Here is a 20,001-nt window from a genome sequence, read left to right on the forward strand (position 1 = left end):
TTCAGACCAACCAGACACACCCCCCCGCCCGTCCCAGACACCCCCCCCACCACCCGTCCCAGACACACACACCCCCGCCCGTCCCAGACACACACACCCCCCTGCCCGTCCCAGACACACTCCCCCGCCTGCAGGCAGAAACCCCCATCTACCCAGACGAACACACCAGGCAGACACGTTGCAATATGAGTGATAAACCTGAAGGTGAATTAATAAAGTCCCAATACCTCTTTCGTTTCAAAATACTCCAAGTGGTAGCAGGCCGTCAGCACAAAGTATCGCTCTTTCCACTTCCTCCTGTTTTCCACGTGTTGCAGTAGGTAGCCCTTAGCCATCGCCTGCTGAGTATCCCTGAGCTCCTGAGGAAAGAAGGCAGTGGCTGAGCTGGTTCCTGGTCCTCACACCCCCTTCCGGCTCCAGTCTGTTTGCACAGCTTTCTCAGGGCAAGCGACTGGATTCGCCTCAGGGAATGGGCCGCGTGGGACTGAATTACTTTCGAGTCAAATGCGACGGTGATCTAACAGCCCACCCCAGTCACCCCCTTCCGGCAGGAGGCTTCCTCGCTCCGTGTGGATTGGCGAGGTGCACCATCCAACATTCCCAGGGAGGACCCACTCCACCACCATCCCAGACGCACACAGGCGGAGTTTATTCTGGGAGGACCCACTGGCATTTCGTTTATTCTTCCATGGGGAGGTGGATTTGCTGCCCACCCCTAATCACCTTTGAACTGAGTGGAGTCACATGCAGGGCCAAATAGATTTATTAATTAATCAAATTTAAATTCCACCAGCTGCCGTGGTGGGATTTGAACCCCTGTCCCCCAGACCATTAGCCCGGGCCTCGCGATTACCTGCCCAGTGACATTACCACTACACCACCGTCTCCCCTCGGTCCAGCCCTGTTTCTGAGCTGAAATTCCTGTTGAATCAATCATTTCACAACTCACGTCATGGTGTAGAGTTTGATCCCAAAGCCTGTCTCTGGTAGGCCCCAGGGGGAGGCGGGACCACTCGACTAGTAATCCAGAGGCCTCAGCTATTGCCCTGAGGTCATGGGTTCAAATCCCCCTGCCCAGCTGGTGAATTCAGTGAACAAAGTCTGTATTATGAAACTAGTTTCAGCATCGGTGACCGTTCTTCTAACTATGCTTCAGTTCTGCCGAAGGGCCATGAAGGCTCGAAACGTTAACTGATTTCTTCTCCGCCGAGGCTGCCAGACCTGCTGAGTTTTTCCAGGTAATTCTGTTTTTGTTGTGGAGCTATCACTGATGTTTTTTTTGTTGTTAAAAACCCATCTGGTTCACTAATGCCCCTTTAGGGAAGGAAATCTGCCGTCCTTACCCGGTCTGGGCCTACATGTGACTCCAGCCCCACAGCAATGTGGTTGACTCTTAACTGCCCCCTGAAATGGCCACTCGGTTCGAGGGCAACACATGCCGGCCCTGTCAGCGACACCCACACCCCATGAAAGAATTTTTTAAAACGTAGGGCGATTGGCTGAGCCAAGGTAGCGCTCGTGGGAGCCTGAAGCAGGCCCGACATCGTGCGCCACTCCACCTAAAGTGGGCCCCATGGGAACCAGCACTCCTACCTTGTTCTTCAGCAGCTGGGGCGCCTGGCTTGGCTGTGGCTCCACCTCATTCCAGACTTGGTGGAGAAAACCCGCTGTGCGCTGGCGCCGACAGTGGGGGCGCAGGTCGTGCAGGAGCACATCAGCCCTACCTGAGGAAGCAATCGACAGGACAGGGAGCCAGTCAGTCAGTGCAATGTGGCAGGAGTTGGCGCTGATTGGCAGCTGTAACCCGTGTCTGCACAACGCGGACAAGTTTATAGCAAGAAATTTAACCATCCTCTGCTCTTTCTTACTCTTTCATCACAGGATTGTATAGAGCACATCTGGAATGCTGCAATACTCTCTCTATTTGAAAAAAGAGATATATTTGCGTTAGAAGCAGTTCAGAGAAGCTTCACGCGACTCATTCTTTGGGTGAGGGGCTTACCTAATGAAGGGAGGTTGAACAGATTGGGTCCAGGCCACCCTTGTCCAACCAGGTGGGCTGCATTGTGGCTCACCGAGCCCCTCTCTCAGGCCCCCAGAGCCACTGCTCAAAATGCTGGTGAGACAGGGAAGGTTTTGCAAGGAGCTGCTCCTCCAATCACAGCCATTCCCTCCCCGTGTTTGCTGCTGACAGGCGAGTGAGGGAGAGAAACGGCCTCTGATTGGAGAAGCAGCGAACACCAGGGGTGGTGAGTGTGCTGAGGCCGAGGGAACCGAAGGTGGGTTAGAGGAAGTGAGGCGGTGAGTGTGTGTATGGGTCGGAGAGAGCGAGTGAGTGTGTGTATGTGTGTGAGAGAGAGAGAGAGAGTGTGTGAGGGAGAGAGTGAGTCTGTGTGTGGGAGGGAGAAAGAGTAAGAGTGTGTGTGTGTGTGAGAGAGAGAGAGGAGAGAGAGAGAGTGTGTGCGTGTGTCTGTGTGTGTGTGAGAGAGAGAGAGTGTGTGAGGGAGAGAGTGAGTCTGTGTGTGGGAGGGAGAGAGAGAGAGAGAGTGTGTGTGTGTCTGTGTGTGTGAGAGAGAGAGAGAGTGTGTGAGGGAGAGAGTGAGTCTGTGTGTGGGAGGGAGAGAGAGAGAGTGTGTGTGTGTGTCTGTGTGTGTGAGAGAGAGAGAGAGAGAGTGTGAGGGAGAGAGTGAGTCTGTGTGTGGGAGGGAGAGAGAGAGAGTGTGTGTGTGTGTCTGCGTGTGTGAGAGAGAGAGAGAGAGTGTGTGAGGGAGAGAGTGAGTCTGTGTGTGGGAGGGAGAAAGAGTGAGAGTGTGTGTGTGTGTGAGAGAGAGAGAGAGAGAGGAGAGAGAGACAGTGTGTGTGTGTGTCTGTGTGAGAGAGAGAGTGTGTGAGCGGGAGAGTGAGTCTGTGTGTGGGAGGGAGAGAGAGTGAGTGTGTGTGTGTGTCTGTGTGTGTGAGAGAGGGGAGAGAGACAGAGAGTGTGAGGGGGAGAGTGAGTCTGTGTGTGGGAGGGAGAGAGAGTGAGTGTGTGTGTCTGTGTGAGAAAGAGAGTGTGTGAGGGGGAGAGTGAGTCTGTGTGTGGGAGGGAGAGAGAGTGAGTGTGTGTCTGTGTGTGTGTGAGAGAGTAAGTGAGTGTGTGTGTCTGTGTGTGTGAGAGAGAAAGTGAGTGAGTGAGTGTGAGTGAATATGTTTGGGAGAGAGTGAGTGACTGTGAGTGAGTACGCGTGGGAGAGAGTGAGTGAGTGTGTATGTGGGAGAGAGTGAGTGGGTGTGTCTGGGAGAAAGTGAGTGAGTGTGTGTGTGGGAGAGAGTGAGTGGGTGTGTGTGTGGGAGAGAGTGAGTGGGTGTGTCTGGGAGAAAGTGAGTGTGTGTGGGTGGGAGAGAGTGAGTGAGTGTGTGCATGTGTGAGAGTGAGTGAGTGTGTGTGTGGGAGAGAGTGAGTGGGTGTGTGTGTGGGAGAGAGTGAGTGGGTGTGTGTGGGAGAGAGTGAGTGGGTGTGTGTGTGTGGGAGAGAGTGAGTGAATCTGTGTGTGGGAGAGAGTGAGTGAATCTGTGTGTGGGAGAGAGTGAGTGGGTATGTGTGAAAGAGAGTGAGTGAGTGTGTGTGTGTGGGAGAGAGTGAGTGGGCGTGTGTGTGTGGGAGAGAGTGAGTGAGTGGGTGTGTGTGGGAGAGAGTGAGTGGGTGTGTGTGTGTGGGAGAGAGTGAGTGGGTGTGTGTGGGAGAGAGTGAGTGGGTGTGTGTGTGGGAGCGAGTGAGTGAATGTGTGTGTGGGAGAGAGTGAGTGAATCTGTGTGTGGGAGAGAGTGAGTGAGTGTGTGTGTGGGAGAGAGTGAGTGTGTATGTGTGAAAGAGAATGAGTGAGTGTGTGTGTTGGAGAGAGTGGCATGAAGCTATTAATGTATATAATATTATTGAGAAATGCTTTTCGTTTAAAGTAGAGGTTTAGTCTGTGGGTGTGTCTTAATGTACGGGTTCTTTGATGTGCACTAGTTTTGATATGTAAGAGAGATAGTGTGCATTTGCATTTTTTGAATAGAGCACTCAAGATATGGGGTGAAAACTATCACACAGCGAGCAGATACAAGGCAATATATTTATAGTACTAATAAAATTGGTTCTATGAAAGGAGTTTTATTGTTAAAAGATGGAGTTCAAAGACTCTGGTGATACAATGAGAATTTACATTCAGTGGGCTGTGCTAGGTTTAACGTCAGCAGTTTTGTGTGTGGGGCAGAGGCAATGTGAGGTCAAAAGGCAAATGTAAGCCTCCATCTGGCTCCACAGGGACCAAAGTGAAAGGAACCTCATTTTGAATTTGTACGGTGAAAATGCTTTGCCTGGTGTCTGGTTAAGTTTATGAGTTGCTGTTGCTTTAATGGAGATTAGTTTGGGAATTTGTTAAAAGTTATGATAGTAGTAATTTGTAGCCATGTGTATATATATTTTAACCTGTGTAAATTAATAAAATGTTTCATTTAGTTTAATGTAAAACCTCGAGAACTGGTGGTCTGATTCCTGAATTTAGAGTCGCATCTCAAACATAACACTTAAAATTATAGGTTATGACAGTTGTTTAAAGTTTCCGTCTGGAATTTTTAAATAACTCAGCTTTACCAACTGTTTGGTCATAACAACTGGGGGCTCTTGCTGGGGTCAATTATATTTCTAATTCCTTGATTAGTTTGGAATTGGTGAATCTTAAGCTTACGAATATGAGAAGCACTTTGAATTCAGGAGTTGGTGAGGTATTTTAGAAGTGGTAAGACTGCAAGGTGGCTTTGGCAATTGCTTGGGCTTGTCTGAGAGTAGAAGAAAGAACTCTGATTGGGTTGGAAAAAATAACCTAAAGTAAGCTAACAGAGTTGGCAGATGTTAAAATTGGGGTTTTGTGTGGGGGCCTAGGAAATCAGATATAGTTAAAAGTACAGCACAGCATCTATAGTTGGAAGTGAAACCTGACACTAGTGAGTCACAGCTGGAGGTAGTGAGACTTCAGTTACAAATGAAGACGCTTGAATTTGAACAAACAAAGGAACTGAAAAAGCTTGAATTTGAAGCAAAAGACAGAGAAATGGCTTTTAAAAGGGAATTAGAAATTGTGAAGATGGAAAAGGAGGAAAGAGAAAAAGAGAGAGAAGGAATTCCGACTGAAAATGTTGGCAGTTAGAAGACAGATGTCAGCAGCTGAGGAAGGATTTATCTACAGAGTAGAAGCCAGTGGGGATATGTTTAAATTTGTACAAGCTCTTCCAAAGTTTGAGGAAAAATATATTGAAGCATTCTTTATTTCAGTTGGGAAGCTAGCTAAACAGATGAAATGGCCACAGGAAAACTGGATGTTATTATTACAGTCTAAGTTGTGAGGTGGCGAGCTTAAGGTATGTGCTTCACTATCAGAAGAAATGTCGGTGAATTATGATGTGGTGAGAAAAGCTATTTTGAGTGCATATGAGTTGGTTCCTGAAGCATACAGGCAGAAATGTAGGGATATGAGAAAACAGCCTGGGCAAACTTGTATTGAGTTTGAAAAAGTAAAACAAAGTGATTTTGACCGGTGGATACGGTTAAAAATAGAGACAACTGATGCAGCTCTTAGAGAAGTCATTCTTTTGGAAGAATATAAAGATTCAGTCCCTTCGGTAGTGAGAACTCATGTGGAGGATCAGAGGGTTGATTCTGTAAGACAAGCAGCAGAGATCACTGATGATTATGAGTTAGTTCATAGAGCTAAACCTTTTTCCATCACCCTTTCAAATCGGAAAAGGATAAAAAGTGGGAAGGTGAAAGGAAGCTAGGTAGTCAGGGAAGAGAAGGAGTGGCTGGAAGTTCCCAGGAAGTTTTAGCTCAGAATAAAAAGGAAGGTGCTGAAGGTAGAAGTGACATTCAAAAATTGAGGTGTTTTTATTGTAATAAAGTGGGGTACATGAAGTAAGTGTGTTGGAGATTGCAGAGAAAATCTGTTGGAATTGTTGGGGTACAGAAAATCTCTGGAAGTAAAAGTACTGTGGGTTCTGAGGTTCAGGCACAGGAGAAACCAACGGTTTGTGTACAGGTGAAACAGGGAGAATCAGTGAAAGGTAAAAAAGTGGGATTGTGTTCACAGTTTACTCAAGAGAATTCTGAGGAGCAGGTTGCAGAAATGTTTGAGGACTTTGTATGTGAAGGGAAAGCCTTTCCATGTGTATAGGGTAGAGTATGTAAAGATGTTAAAATTTTAAGAGACACAGGGGCTAGTCAATCCTTAACGTTGTGGGATAGTGACATTTGTTGTTCAGAGGGAGTATTGCAGGAGAAGGTAATAATAAGGGGTTCATGGAAATGCTAAATCTATTCCATTGTGGAAGGTAAATTTAAAGAGCAAATAAAGGTCAGGTGAAGTTATAGTTGGAGTGGTGGAAAAATTACCTATTGCAGGGATTCAGTTTATTCTGGGTAATGATATATCTGGATTGCAAATTTGGGTGATGCCTATGGTAGTTGAGCAGCCTGTAGAAGTGTTTTCAACAGAAGTGCTACAGAAGGAACATCCTGGATTGTGTTATAATGAGACCAAAGGCCCATAGGAAAGAACAAGATAAACAAAATAAGCAGGCAGTTCAAAGGCAAGAAGAAGGCGTTGAAATCCAACTAGTATTTGATGACATTGTTCAGGAGGAAGGAATGCAGGACAGTTCAGGTGAAATGCTTAACTCAAAGAGGTTAGTGGAGTTACAGAAAAATGATTTGCAATTAAACCAGTTATATCAGAAAACGTATTCAGAAATGAAAGCAAAATGTATCCCAGTATTTTATCATCCTCGAGGGGATATTTTGATGAGAAAGATGGAGGTTGGATCATGTCTCAGCAAATGAAAGCTGGAGGAAGGTGCATTAGATTGTTATCCCAGCGGGGTATAGAAATGAGATTCTGAGGATTGCTCATGAAATTCCAATGGAATTCCATTTAGGAATTAGGAAAACACAGGAAAAGATACAGAGGTTTTTTTTCAGCCAGGATTGCTTAGGGGTGTAGTCAAATTCTGTAGAACCTGTTATACATGTCAAATAACAGGGAAACCACAAGCAGTGATTAAGCCAGCGTCTTTAATCCCAATACCTGCATTTAAAGAACCTTTTACCAGGGTTATGATTGATTGTGTAGGACCCCTCCCCAAGACTAAAAAACTAAGAAAGACTGGACATCAGTATTTATTGACAATTATGGATGTGTCTTCAAGGTTTCCTGAAGCGATACCTTTAAGAAATATTACAACTAAGAAGATTGTAGAGAAGCCAATTAAACTTTTCACACGATATGGCTTACCTAAAGAAATACAATCAGATCAGGGGTCAAATTTCATGTCACAGCTGTTTAAGGAAGTAATGAACAGTTTGGGGATAAAACAGTTTAAGTCAACAGCTTACCATCCAGAGTCACAAGATGGCATCAAACTTTAAAAACTATGATAAGAACCATACTATCAGGATTATGCACAGGATTGGGATATAAGAATTCCAGTTTTGTTACTTGCTATTACAAGCGCTCCTAATGCATTGACTGGTTTTAGCCCCTCTGAAGTAGTTTATGGTTATGAGGTAAGGGGACCACTGAAATTGATTCACGAGAAATTGGTGGGTCAAAATTCAGAAACTACTCTCCTGGATTATGTATCAAATTTCAGGGAAAGATTAAACAGAGCATGTGAGCTGGCTCAGGGACATTTAAATATATCACAGCAAGTAATGAAAGTGAAAGTAGATAAGAAGGCTAAAATTCGCAGTTTTGTTTCTGGAGAGAAAGTACTAGTTTTGTTACCAGTACTAGGTGATTCCTTAAATGCAAGATTTAGTGGGTCTTACAGGATTGAAAAGAAATTGAGTGAAGTAAATTATTTAATAAATGCTCCAGATAGAAGAAAGAAGCAGAGGGTGTGTCATGTAAATATGCTTAAAAAGTACTTTGACAGGGAAGAGGAACGAAAAGAGAGATATTAGTGATGGTGGATGATGCAGGACTCTGAAATTGATTTTCCTCTAATCAAATTGGATGATGGGGTGCTTGAAAATTTTAATGAAATTTTGAATTACCTTGCAAGCAAGTGTCAAAGTGATTTGGAAAAGCTATTGCAGTCATACAAACCTATTTGTGGAAATAAGTTGGGAAAGACATATTTAGCTTTACATGATGCATGTATGGAAATATCACCTTCAGTGAGGCAACAACCTTACAGATGAAATACGGCAAAGTTATCACCAGTAGAAAAAGAAATTGACTTCATGCTTCAAAATGATATCATTGAGTCTAGTTGTAACTGGAGTTCGCCTATTGTACTGGTACAGAAACCGGATGGAACACAAAGACTGTACATGGGCTATCGAAAGGTGAATGTGGTGACCAAAGCAGATTCATATCCCATACCACGGTTGGAAGATTGCTTTGAGAAAGTGGGACAATCGAAATTTATCACAAAGATTGACGTGCTGAAAGGATATTGGCAGGTACCGTTATCAGAGAGAGCAAAGGAAATATCAGCTTTCATAACGCCAAGTGGACCATATCAGTTTAAAGTCATGCCATTTGGTATGATGAATGCACCTGCAACATTTCAAAGGCTGACAAACAAAATAATTGCGAGTCTAAACAATTGTGCTGTTTATACTGATGATCTAATTGTTTGCAGTCAGACGTGGGGGGAGCCTTTACAGCATCTGGAAGAATTATTTACTCAACTACAGGAGGCTAATTTGGTGATGAACTTGGCTAAAAGCGAATTTGCAAAAGTGCAAGTTACGTATCTAGGCCATAACCATTGGACATGGTAAGGTGGCTCCGAGAGATGTGAAAGTCTAGGCTATCGTGGATTTCCCAGTGCCTACAACAAAACGAGAAGTTTTGAGATTTCTGGGAATGAGTGGGTTTTACCGGAAATTTGTACCAAATTTTAGCCAAGTGGTTGCTCCACGGACTGAATTATTAAAAAAGAGCAAGAAGTTTCAATGGACACAGGAGTGTCAGGAGGCATTCGATAGTTTGAAAACTGTATTAACTACGACACCAGTGTTGGCAGTACCCAATTATGCCAAGCAATTTAAGTTGGCTGTTGATGTAAGCGATATAGGCATTGGGGCTGTACTGTTACAAGAAGACGACACTGGAATTGAAAAGCCGATGGGATATTTTTCATGGAAGCTGAATGTACAACAGAGAAGATATTCAATGATTGAAAAAGACATTCTGAGTTTGGTGTTAGCGTTGCAGCATTTTGAAATTTATGTTGCAAACAATTCATCAGAAACAATTGTTTATACAGACCATAATCCTTTGAAGCTTTTGGATAAATTTCGAGACAAAAGTGCAAGACTTTTTCAGATGGAGTCTATTATTACAACCGTTTAATCTATGGATTATACACGTTACTGGAAGAGAAAATCTGTTCTCAGATGCGTTATCGAGAGTTTGAAGCTTAAAGGAAAACGGGACATTTTTTAAAAACCTAGACACTGAACTGGAGTGATTTCTGTTGACACCAAGGACTTGTGCCTATATATATTGTTATGTTAATGCATGCATCTGGTATTGTAATAGTGTAATGAGTATAGGAGATAGTGAGATGGGTTATTAAAACAAAGCCGTCTTTAAGAATTATGACGGTTCATTTTCTGATAAGGTGGGGGATGTCATGAAGCTATTAATGTATATAATATTATTAGACAATATTTTGTGTTTAAAATAGAGGTTTAGTCTGCGGGTGTGTCTTAATTGGATCAAAGCCAGCTAGTCTGGGTGCTTTGATGGGTACTAGTTTTGATATGTAAGAGAGATAGAGCGCATTTGCATTTTTTGAATAGAGCATTCAAGGAGTGGGGTGAAAACTGACGCCTATCCAATAGATACAAAGCAATATGTTTATATTACTAATAAAATTGGGACTATGAAAGGGCTTTTATTGTTAGAAGAGGCTGATGAGACAATGAGAATTTGCATTCAATAGGTGGTGGTAGGTATAACTTCAGCAGTTTTCGGGTGTGCAGGACAGAGGCAATGTGAGATCAAAAGGCAGTTGTAAACCTCCAACTGTCTCCACAGGAACTAAAGTGAAAGGAACCTCATTTTGAATTGTAAGGTGAAAGCGCTTTGCCTGGTGTCTGGTTGAATCTATGGGTTGCTGTTGACTTAATGGAGATTAGTTTGGGAACTTGTTAAAAGTTATGATAGTAGTAATTTTGAGCCATGTGTATATATTTAACTTGTGTAAATTAATAAAATGTTTCATTTAGTTTAATGTAAAACCTCGAGAACTGGTGGTCTGAGTGAGTGAGTGTGTGCGTGTGTGGGAGAGAGTGAGTGATTACGTGAATATGAGGGAGTGAGTGAATGAGTGTGCATGTGTGGGAGAGAGTGAGTAAGTGTGTATGTGGGGAGACAGTGAGTGAATGTGGGAGAGAGTGAGTGAGTGTGAGAGAGTGAGTGAATGTGCATGTGTGGGAGAGAGTGAGTGAATGTGTGTTTGTGAGAGGGAGAGAGTGAGTGAGTGTGGGAGAGAGTGAGTGCGTGTGTGTGTGTATGGGAGAGAGTGAGTGAGGGTGCGTGTGTGGGAGAGAATGAGTGAGTGTGTGTGGGAGAGTGAGTAAATATGTGTGTGGGAGAGAATGATTGAATGTGTACATGTGGGAGAAAGTGAGGGAAGGCGAGTGTGTGTGGGAGAGAATGTGTGTGTGTGTGGGAGAAAGTGAGTGAATGTGTGTTTCTGAGTGTGGAAGAGAGTGAATGAGTGTGAGAGAAAGTGAGTGAGTGTGCATGTGTGGGAGAGAGTGAGTGAGTGTGTGTTTGTAAGTGGGAAAGTGTGAGTGAGTGTGGGAGAGAGTGAGTGAGTGTGTTTGTAAGTGGGAAAGTGTGAGTGAGTGTGGGAGAGAGTGAGTGAGTGTGTGTTTGTAAGTGGGAAAGTGTGAGTGAGTGTGGGAGAGAGTGAGTGCGTGTGTGTGTGTACGGGAGAGAGTGAGTGAGGGCGCATGTGTGGGAGAGAGTGAGTGAGTGTGTGTTTGTAAGTGGGAAAGTGTGAGTGAGTGTGGGAGAGAGTGAGTGCGTGTGTGTGTGTATGGGAGAGAGTGAGTGAGGGTGCGTGTGTGGGAGAGAGTGAGTGAGTGTGTGTGTGTATGGGAGAGAGTGAGTGAGGGTGCATGTGTGGGAGAGAGTGAGTGAGTGTGTGCGTGTGGAAGAGAGTGTGTGTGTGTGTGGGAGAGAGTGAATGAGTGTGTGCGTGTGGGAGAGAGTGAGTGTGTGTGTGTGGGAGAGAGTGAATGAGTGTGTGCGTGTGGGAGAGAGTGAGTATGTGTGTGTGTGGGAGAGAGTGAATGAGTGTGTGCGTGTGGGAGAGAGTGTGTGAGTGAGTGTGGGAGAGAGTGAGTGAGGGTGCATGTGTGGGAGAGAGTGAGTGAGTGTGTGCGTGTGGGAGAGAGTGAGTGTGTGTGTGTGTGGGAGGGAGTGAATGAGTATGTGCGTGTGGGAGAGAGTGAGTGTGTGTGTGTGTGTACGGGAGAGAGTGAGTGAGGGCGCATGTGTGGGAGAGAGTGAGTGAGTGTGTGTTTGTAAGTGGGAAAGTGTGAGTGAGTGTGGGAGAGAGTGAGTGCGTGTGTGTGTGTATGGGAGAGAGTGAGTGAGGGTGCATGTGTGGGAGAGAGTGAGTGAGTGTGTGCGTGTGGAAGAGAGTGTGTGTGTGTGTGGGAGAGAGTGAATGAGTGTGTGCGTGTGGGAGAGAGTGAGTGTGTGTGTGTGGGAGAGAGTGAATGAGTGTGTGCGTGTGGGAGAGAGTGAGTATGTGTGTGTGTGGGAGAGAGTGAATGAGTGTGTGTGTGTGGGAGAGAGTGTGTGAGTGAGTGTGGGAGAGAGTGAGTGAGGGTGCATGTGTGGGAGAGAGTGAGTGAGTGTGTGCGTGTGGGAGAGAGTGAGTGTGTGTGTGTGTGGGAGGGAGTGAATGAGTATGTGCGTGTGGGAGAGAGTGAGTGTGTGTGTGTGTGGGAGGGAGTGAATGAGTGTGTGCGTGTGGGAGAGAGTGAGTGTGTGTGTGTGGGAGAGAGTGAATGAGTGTGTGCGTGTGGGAGAGAGTGAGTGTGTGTGTGTGGGAGAGAGTGAATGAGTGTGTGCGTGTGGGAGAGTGAGTGTGTGTGTATGTGGGAGAGAGTGAATGTGTGTGTGTGTGGGAGAGAGTGTGTGTGTGTGTGTGTGTGTGTGTGTGTGGGAGAGAGTGAATGAGTGTGTGCGTGTGGGAGAGAGTGAGTGTGTGTGTGTGGGAGAGAGTGAATGAGTGTGTGCGTGTGGGAGAGAGTGAGTGTGTGTGTGTGGGAGAGAGTGAATGAGTGTGTGCGTGTGGGAGAGAGTGAGTGTGTGTGTGTGTGGGAGAGAATGTGTGTGTGTTTATGTTGGGAGAGAGTGAGTGAGCATGTGTTTGTGTTGGGAAAGAACAGGTGAGTGTGTGTTTGTTTTGGAGAGAATTAGTGTGTGTGTTGGAGAGAGTGAGTGTGTGTGTTTGTGGGAGAGAGTGAGTGAGTGTGTACGTGTATGGGAGAGAGTGAGTGTGTGGGGGAGAGAATGAGTGAGTGAGTGAGTGTGGGAGAGAGTGAGTGAGTGTGTGAAAGTGGGAGACGGTGAGTGAGTGTGTACATGTATGGGAGAGAGTGAGTGTGTGGGGGAGAGAATGAGTGAGTGTGGGAGAGAGTGTGAGTGTGTGAAAGTGGGAGACGGTGAGTGAGTGTGTGAAAGTGGGAGACGGTGAGTGAGTGTGTACGTGTATGGGAGAGAGTGAGTGAGTGTTTGTGTTGGGAGAGAGTCAGAGTGAGCTCACTCCCAGTTCCAGGGTGTTTACTCATTCACTCTCTCCCACACACACTCACACAATCCCAGTGAACCCACCACAGCGACCCCAGTGAACCCACCACAGTGACCCCAGTGAACCCACCACAGTGATCCCAGTGAACCCACCACAGTGATCCCAGTGAACCCACCACAGTGATCCCAGTAATCCCACCAGGTGACCCCAGTGAACCCACCCCAGGTGACCCCCGCTGTAAAGTTCTCCAAGTTTTGACTGGCAAAGTGAGAGGTAAACGGGGAAGTCTCCTTGGGGCTGGTGGGTGGTGGGGGGGGGGGGGGGGGGGGGGGTTGCATTTGTCAGGTGCTATTTTCGAAGTTTACACTAACACAGGTGACAGGGCAGCCAGTGCTGCCACTCCTGCTGAAACAGTGAAGGTCGATCAGGTGAGATTGAAGGACAACTGGAGATTCCTGCTTTGTTTTGGAACAAACAGCAGGTCCCTGGTCCTGATACAGGGGGTGGAAGGTTTGCTCTATAAACTTGTGAGGTTGTCAGACTGGTTCAAGCAATGTTTCAGGGACTGATCACTTCCCTGTGTCAAGGACAGTGTCTCCACACAGATTCAATACATGGCATTTATTATTGTGTATAGCATTACAGACAAGAACATGCAGCCTGGGCCCCCTGAACCTGGGGTCTACAACGTATCATTAATTGGTGTCGTTGTGATGGAGCAGTAAGGACATTGGCACTTCCCTGTACCAGGAAATTAAAGACAATTCAATAAATTTACTTTGCTGGGTTCACTGGAAAATATTTGGCTCAAATACACTTCTTATTATTGGGATGCTGTTGTCAAGCCAGGGCATCCAAATCGCTGACCTAGTAACCAAATCACAAACTTAACAAACAAATCACAGCCCATCCCAACAACCAGCCACAGGCCCACCCAGTTGGCACAGTCAGTGTGGTTTATACATTGCAGTGGAGCGTAGAAAGGGAAGCAGGTGATCGCTAAACTCCCTCCTGTCGTTTTTCAGTTTGAATAATGCAGGCAAATTTTGGCGATGAGTCACACTCCATAGTGTGAGCGAGTTTTAGTCAAACTCTGCCTCGTCCTTGCAGCCAGTGTTACGGCATCCAGGCCTTCACTCGATTGGATCGAAAATAGGTCACGGGTTAAGTTGGAGCTGCTGTTTGCTTCTGGTCGGTCGCTCTGCAGCCCTCAGCACAATGGTCATTTACTTACCCGTATCTAGTACAGTCTCCTCACCAACAGCAACATGAGATGCAGAGACAGAGGGAGAGAGAGAAAGACACACACGTGCAGGTTAGAAAAAGCTACGCAGATACGCAGAGAAAGCTGCATGTATAGGGAGAGAGAGACGTACACACAAAGAGAAAGAGACAGGAGAAAGACTCTCGGGGAGGCCATGAAAGAGAGAAGGATGCACACAGACATGCAGAAAAAGCCCTCAACATCGACGCAACATATTTTGATAGACCCCTTTCACTTGTGCAATGATTGCTGGGATAGCTGCACCTCCATTGTAATTTCCTGTCAATGTTTGGGAAGAGAAAGAGACTGCGATAAGGATAGAGGATTTATGACATTACAATGGGGAATGCACTACAAAAGTATTTACTTGGCTGTAAAGCACTTTGGGGGTCCCTGAAGTGGTGAAAGATGCTTTATAAATGAGAGTTCTTCCTTCCCTAGGCTGCAGTTTTATACTCTGTGGGCTCTGTGCCATAGTGCAAGTGGAGGCCATGTTTATAACTACAATGAGATTGATTGAGCCAGAGTTCCTTGTTCATGTACCCTTCCATTGCTAGAGAAATAAAGAAAGAAGTTGCATTTACGCAGCACCTGTCACAGCCTCAAACTGTCCCAACACCAATGATGTACTTGTTGAAATGTAGTTGTTGTTGTGATGTAGGAATTGTTTCTGCTCATGGTTGCAGCAAACATGATTAGCAACCAGGTTTGGAAGATTCTTCGAGAGTCCCTCTGTGAATGGCTCCTGGGCACCCCTATGAATCAGTGTGCCCAAATTTGCCAGACATTCATGAGCTCTCTCGGGGACTCCGACTGCCACTCTTTCCCTGGAACAAGGAACAACAAAGGCAACGAAGATTATGTTTATGGCAATGATGTCTACAACCTGCAATGGAGAATCTCAGGCTGGGATTTGAAAAAGATCAGCAGCTCTGCCCACTGCCCAGAACCCGTAGCTCACTGCCGCAGAGAGACATTACATCCGTATCTCACTGACACAGAGAGACACAGCATCCATATCTAACTGCCACAGAGATACACTGCATCCGTATCTCACTGGCACAGGGATACACTGCATCCATATCTCACTGGTACAGGGATACATTGCATCCGTATCACATTGGCACAGAGATACACTGTGCCCGTATCTCACTGCTGCAGAGATACACCACATCGTATCTCACTGGCACAGAGATACACTGCATCCGTAACACATTGGCACAGAGATATACTGCATCTGCATCTCACTGGCACAGAGATATACTGCATCCGTACCTCACTGGCAGAGATACATTGCATCCGTATCACACTGGCACAGAGATACACTGTACCCGTATCTCACTGCAGCAGAGATACACTGCATCCGTAACTCACTGGCACAGAGATACACTGCATCCATATCACACTGCCGCAGAGAAACACTGCATCTGTATCTCACTGGACCATAGAGATACACTGCATCTGCAATTCACTGGCACAGAGATACACTGCATCCGTATCACACTGGCAAGGAGATACACTGCATCCGTATCTCACTGGCACAGAGATACACTGCATCTGCATCTCACTGCCACAGAGATACACTGCATCCGTATCACACTGGCATGGAGATACACTGCATCTGTATCTCACTGGCACAGAGATACACTGCATCCGTATCTCACTGGCACAGAGATACACTGCATCCGTATCTCACTTCTGGAGAGATACACGGCATCCATATATCACTGCTGCAGAGATACACTGCATCCGTATCCCACTGGCACAGAGATACACTGCATCCATATCTCACTGGCACAGAGATACACGGCATCCATATATCACTGCTGCAGAGATACACTGCATCCGTATCTCACTGGCACAGAGATACACGGCATCCATATATCACTGCCGCAGAGATACACTGCATCCGTATCTCACTGGCGCAGAGAGACACTGCATCCGTATCTCACTGGCACAGAGATACACTGCATCTGTATCTCACTGGCACAGAGATACACTGTATCTGTATCCCACTGGCACAGAGATACACTGCATCCGTATCTCACTGGCACAGAAATACACTGTACCCGTATCACACTGGCACAGAGATACATTGCATCCATATGTAAATATTATGGCTACAAGAGCAGGTCAGAGGCTAGAAATCGTGCAACGAGTAACTCACCTCCTGACTCCCCAAAGCCTGTCCACCATCTACAAGGCACAAGTCAAGAATGTGATGGAATACTCTCCACTTGCCTGGATGAGTGCAGCTCCAACAACACTCAAGAAGGTTGACACCATCCAGGACAAAGCAGTCTGTTTGATTGGCACCACATTCACAAACATTCACTCCCTCCAGAACCGACGCACAGTAGCAGCAGTGTGTACCATCTACAAGATACACTGCAGGAATTCACCAAGGCTCCTTCGACAGCACCTTCCAAACCCACGACCACTACCATCTAGAAGAACAAGGACAGCAGATAGATGGGAACACCAGCACCTGGAAGTTCCCCTTCAAGTCACTCACCATCCTGACTTGGAAATATATCGCCGTTCCTTCACTGTCACTGGGTCCAAATCCTGCAACTCCCTCCCTAACAGCACTGTGGGTGTACCTACACCACATGGACTGCAGCGGTTCAAGAAGGAAGCTCACCAGCACCTTCTCAAGGGCAACTAGGGATGGGCAATAAATGCTGGCCCAGCCAGCAAAGCCCACATCCCATGAATGAATGAAAAAACCACTGCATCCATATCTCGCTGCTGCAGAATTATTCAATAACTGAATCTCACTGCTGCAGGGTTCCCCAATACCGAATCGAACTGTCACAAAGACACCCAACAGCTCTACTTCACTGCCGCAGAGATATCCAATACCTGTATCAGGTGGTCACAGATGTATTCACTAACCATATTTCACTGTCACAGAGTAACTCAATAAGTGTACCTCACTGCCATAGATACATCACACACCTGAATCTCACCATCAGAGTTATCCAATAACTGTAACTCACTGTCACAGAGATATTGATCCCTGTATCTGTCACAGGGACATTGATAACTGTATCTGTCACAGGGACATTGATCCCTGTATCTGTCACAGGGACATTGATAACTGTATCTGTCACAGGGACATTGATCCCTGTATCTGTCACAGGGACATTGATAACTGTATCTGTCACAGGGTCATCGATCCCTGTATCTGTCACAGGGACATTGATCCCTGTATCTGTCACAGGGACTTCGATCCCTGTATCTGTCACAGGGACATCGATCCCTGTATCTGTCACAGGGACATCGATCCCTGTATCTGTCACAGGGACATCGATCCCTGTATCTGCCTCAGGGACATCCAAAACTGTATCTGTCACAGGGACATCGATCCCTGTATCTGTCACAGGGACATTGATAACTGTATCTGTCACAGGGACATTGATAACTGTATCTGTCACAGGGATATCGATCCCTGTATCTGTCACAGGGACATTGATAACTGTATCTGTCACAGGGACATCGATCCCTGTATCTGTCACAGGGACATTGATAACTGTATCTGTCACAGGGATATCTGATATGTGTGTGTTATGGCACAACCTGCACTTAGCAGGAGATGTGATGAGGTAAAACACGGAAACAAGATATCACCGACTGCAAAATAGTTTCAGGGAGTTTGCAAAGAAATGTAACTTAAAAAGCAGGTAATACAGTGAAAAGCAGGTGCACAGTGAAGGGTTCTCAAAATTCCCACATTTTTCATATCATCAACAAGGATATGACATTTGGACTTTTAAACTGTTGAGTTAAATGTAGAACCCTGCAGACAGGAGGCTGGGCCCATGAAGGCCTGGGGTTGCACATGCCCGGGCTTATTGAGTGCAGTGTGGATTGTTTTGCCTGAAACCAGACGAAAGGAGACAGAATACGCATTCTTCCCTTTAATACAATCAACCCAGAGAAAGACTTCACCTCACGAAACTGAAGCCCATCGAAATCTTGCATAAATAATCGCTACTAACTACTAAGGCAGACAATTCAATTATGCAAACCCATCAATACTCCACACATACAATGGCTTTCAGTTCAAAACTAGTTACTAGGCAGGAAGACAATGATAAACATCATGCGAGCCCATTAAAAACAACGAGACATCAATATCAGGGGGAAGCCCACCAAAATCAGACAAAGAACTGACCCTTGGATTTGGATTGAGATAAGAAATTCGAAAGACAGTTTAACTGGCCCGGTCAGTTACGAGAGAGAGAGAGAGAGAGAAACCAGCTAGCAGAAGGGTGAGCAGTTTGGAAATCTGACACAGGGCAGTGAGCAGTTGAAACAGAGTTTAAGCAAGAAGATCTGGAGGTTTGCAGGCCCGCAGGCAACATCACGGTGAGGGGCACGGGGTGGCAGGCTCAACCGAAGACAACAAGGCCACAACCACAGCCCTCCACGAAGATCGACCACCCACAACCGCGCCCTCCACGAAGATCGACCACCCACAACCGCGCCCTCCACGAAGATCGACCACCCACAACTGCGCCCTCCACGAAGATCAACCACCCACAGCCGCGCCCTCCACCCAACTGAAGAACCTTCGCAGATTCCACAGACCAGGACCGCGTGGGGACGGCAGGCCCCAGAGGACACAAAGAGCGTACCCCAAAACTGCAACCGGCTTACCTGGCTGGATTTCGAAATGTCAAGGAACCCTGGTTGGTGGACATGATCCCTGACCTCTCCTAGTTCAATTTAGTTAGGTTTTGGGGGTGGGACAAGGGTAAGGGGATTAGTAGCGTGATTTTCCCTTGTTATACCGTGTGTTCCCCATTCTTAACTAAGTGTACTTTGTAGGTCTGTATAATCTCAGTGTAATCCTAATGTTATAAATTCATTTGTGACTTAAATAAACTCAGTTTTTTTCTTGCACCAAAACCAGTTGTCTGCTGCACTTTGTCACAACACCCAAATAAGTCCAAGGTCTCGAACCCAGGGAGTGGGAGCGATTCAAACCGCCCAGAAGTCAGTTTTGAAAGCTGACACACACGCCACCCCCTACAACAGCGAGTGAAGAAAGGCAGGTCATTATATCAGGTGTCTCTCTCTCTCTCTGACAATATCTCAGCCTCCAGGCTCTGCACAAACTGACGGGTATCCTCGCTGTTTTCCACATTTATTTCACTGTTTACAGGTGGCCTGGCCAGTACAGGAAAGCCCGAGTGTTGGGATTTTATTATCTAACAGGTGTCAGTTAGCAGCGGCCAGGATTTACACATTCAGTCACACAGGGTGCAGCACTCCTGCCATTCAGTGCACCGGATATGGGGAGCAGCAGCCAACGCGTGTCTTAAGTTTAACTAATTAAAACCCTCCTCACCTTTCAGGTAGTCATGCATTCTTTGGTCCAGGTGTGTGGAATAGTTCAAGCCCATTGCTGCCAAGAGATGGGGGGGGGGTCCAATCCCAGAGGAGCGGTGGAGTGACAGCGGGGAGAAAGTGGCAGGTCTCCTGGTCACTGCTGCCAGCTGGAGCCTCTCCAGCTCTTGAAGGGTGAGGCAATCTGCCGCTGAACAGCATTCACAGCAGCTGTCATCACAGTGACTCAGCTCATGAATATGTAAAACTGTCTCACGTTACCACTAATAACAATAATCGGGAACTCACCCAGGCAACGATTGTTTTAGAGGTCTCTACCTTCCCTCCCTCCTCTCTGGCTCTTCAAGCGCCGCAGCGCCATGCAATAACCTGCAGCTCCCTTGCTACTGCCCTGCCAACTGCTGGCCAGGGGCCACCCTCCTGGTCAGCAGCTGGCACTGGACCGCAGGGCACTGTCCCCTCTGCAGTCCGACGCGGCGGAGGAGCTGCTCAAACTGTGTTTGGAAGCTGTGAGAAGCAGTCTGCGAATAAGACAGGAGGATGCCCAGGCTGGTAACACCGACCCCGGGGACTGG

The 20,001-nt window shown here is 46.5% G+C and overlaps 1 protein-coding gene across 1 annotated transcript in view; it reads right to left on the minus strand.

The window, feature by feature from the left end:
- LOC144668803 (protein Niban 1-like) overlaps window positions 1–19,587 on the minus strand; it is a 58,689-nt gene extending 39,102 nt beyond the window's left edge. Inside the window, exons 1-3 of the mRNA XM_078531167.1 lie at window positions 19,428–19,587; window positions 1,594–1,724; window positions 228–359 (exon numbers count right to left, since the gene is read on the minus strand). Of these exons, the coding sequence (XP_078387293.1) occupies window positions 228–359; window positions 1,594–1,724; window positions 19,428–19,482 (318 nt within the window). The 5' untranslated portion in view covers window positions 19,483–19,587. The remainder of the gene's footprint in view (window positions 1–227; window positions 360–1,593; window positions 1,725–19,427) is intronic.
- Between the last annotated feature and the right edge of the window lie 414 nt (window positions 19,588–20,001).

The sequence above is a fragment of the Cetorhinus maximus genome, chromosome 28 (genome assembly GCF_964194155.1).
Source record: "Cetorhinus maximus chromosome 28, sCetMax3.hap1.1, whole genome shotgun sequence".
NCBI lineage: Eukaryota > Metazoa > Chordata > Chondrichthyes > Lamniformes > Cetorhinidae > Cetorhinus > Cetorhinus maximus.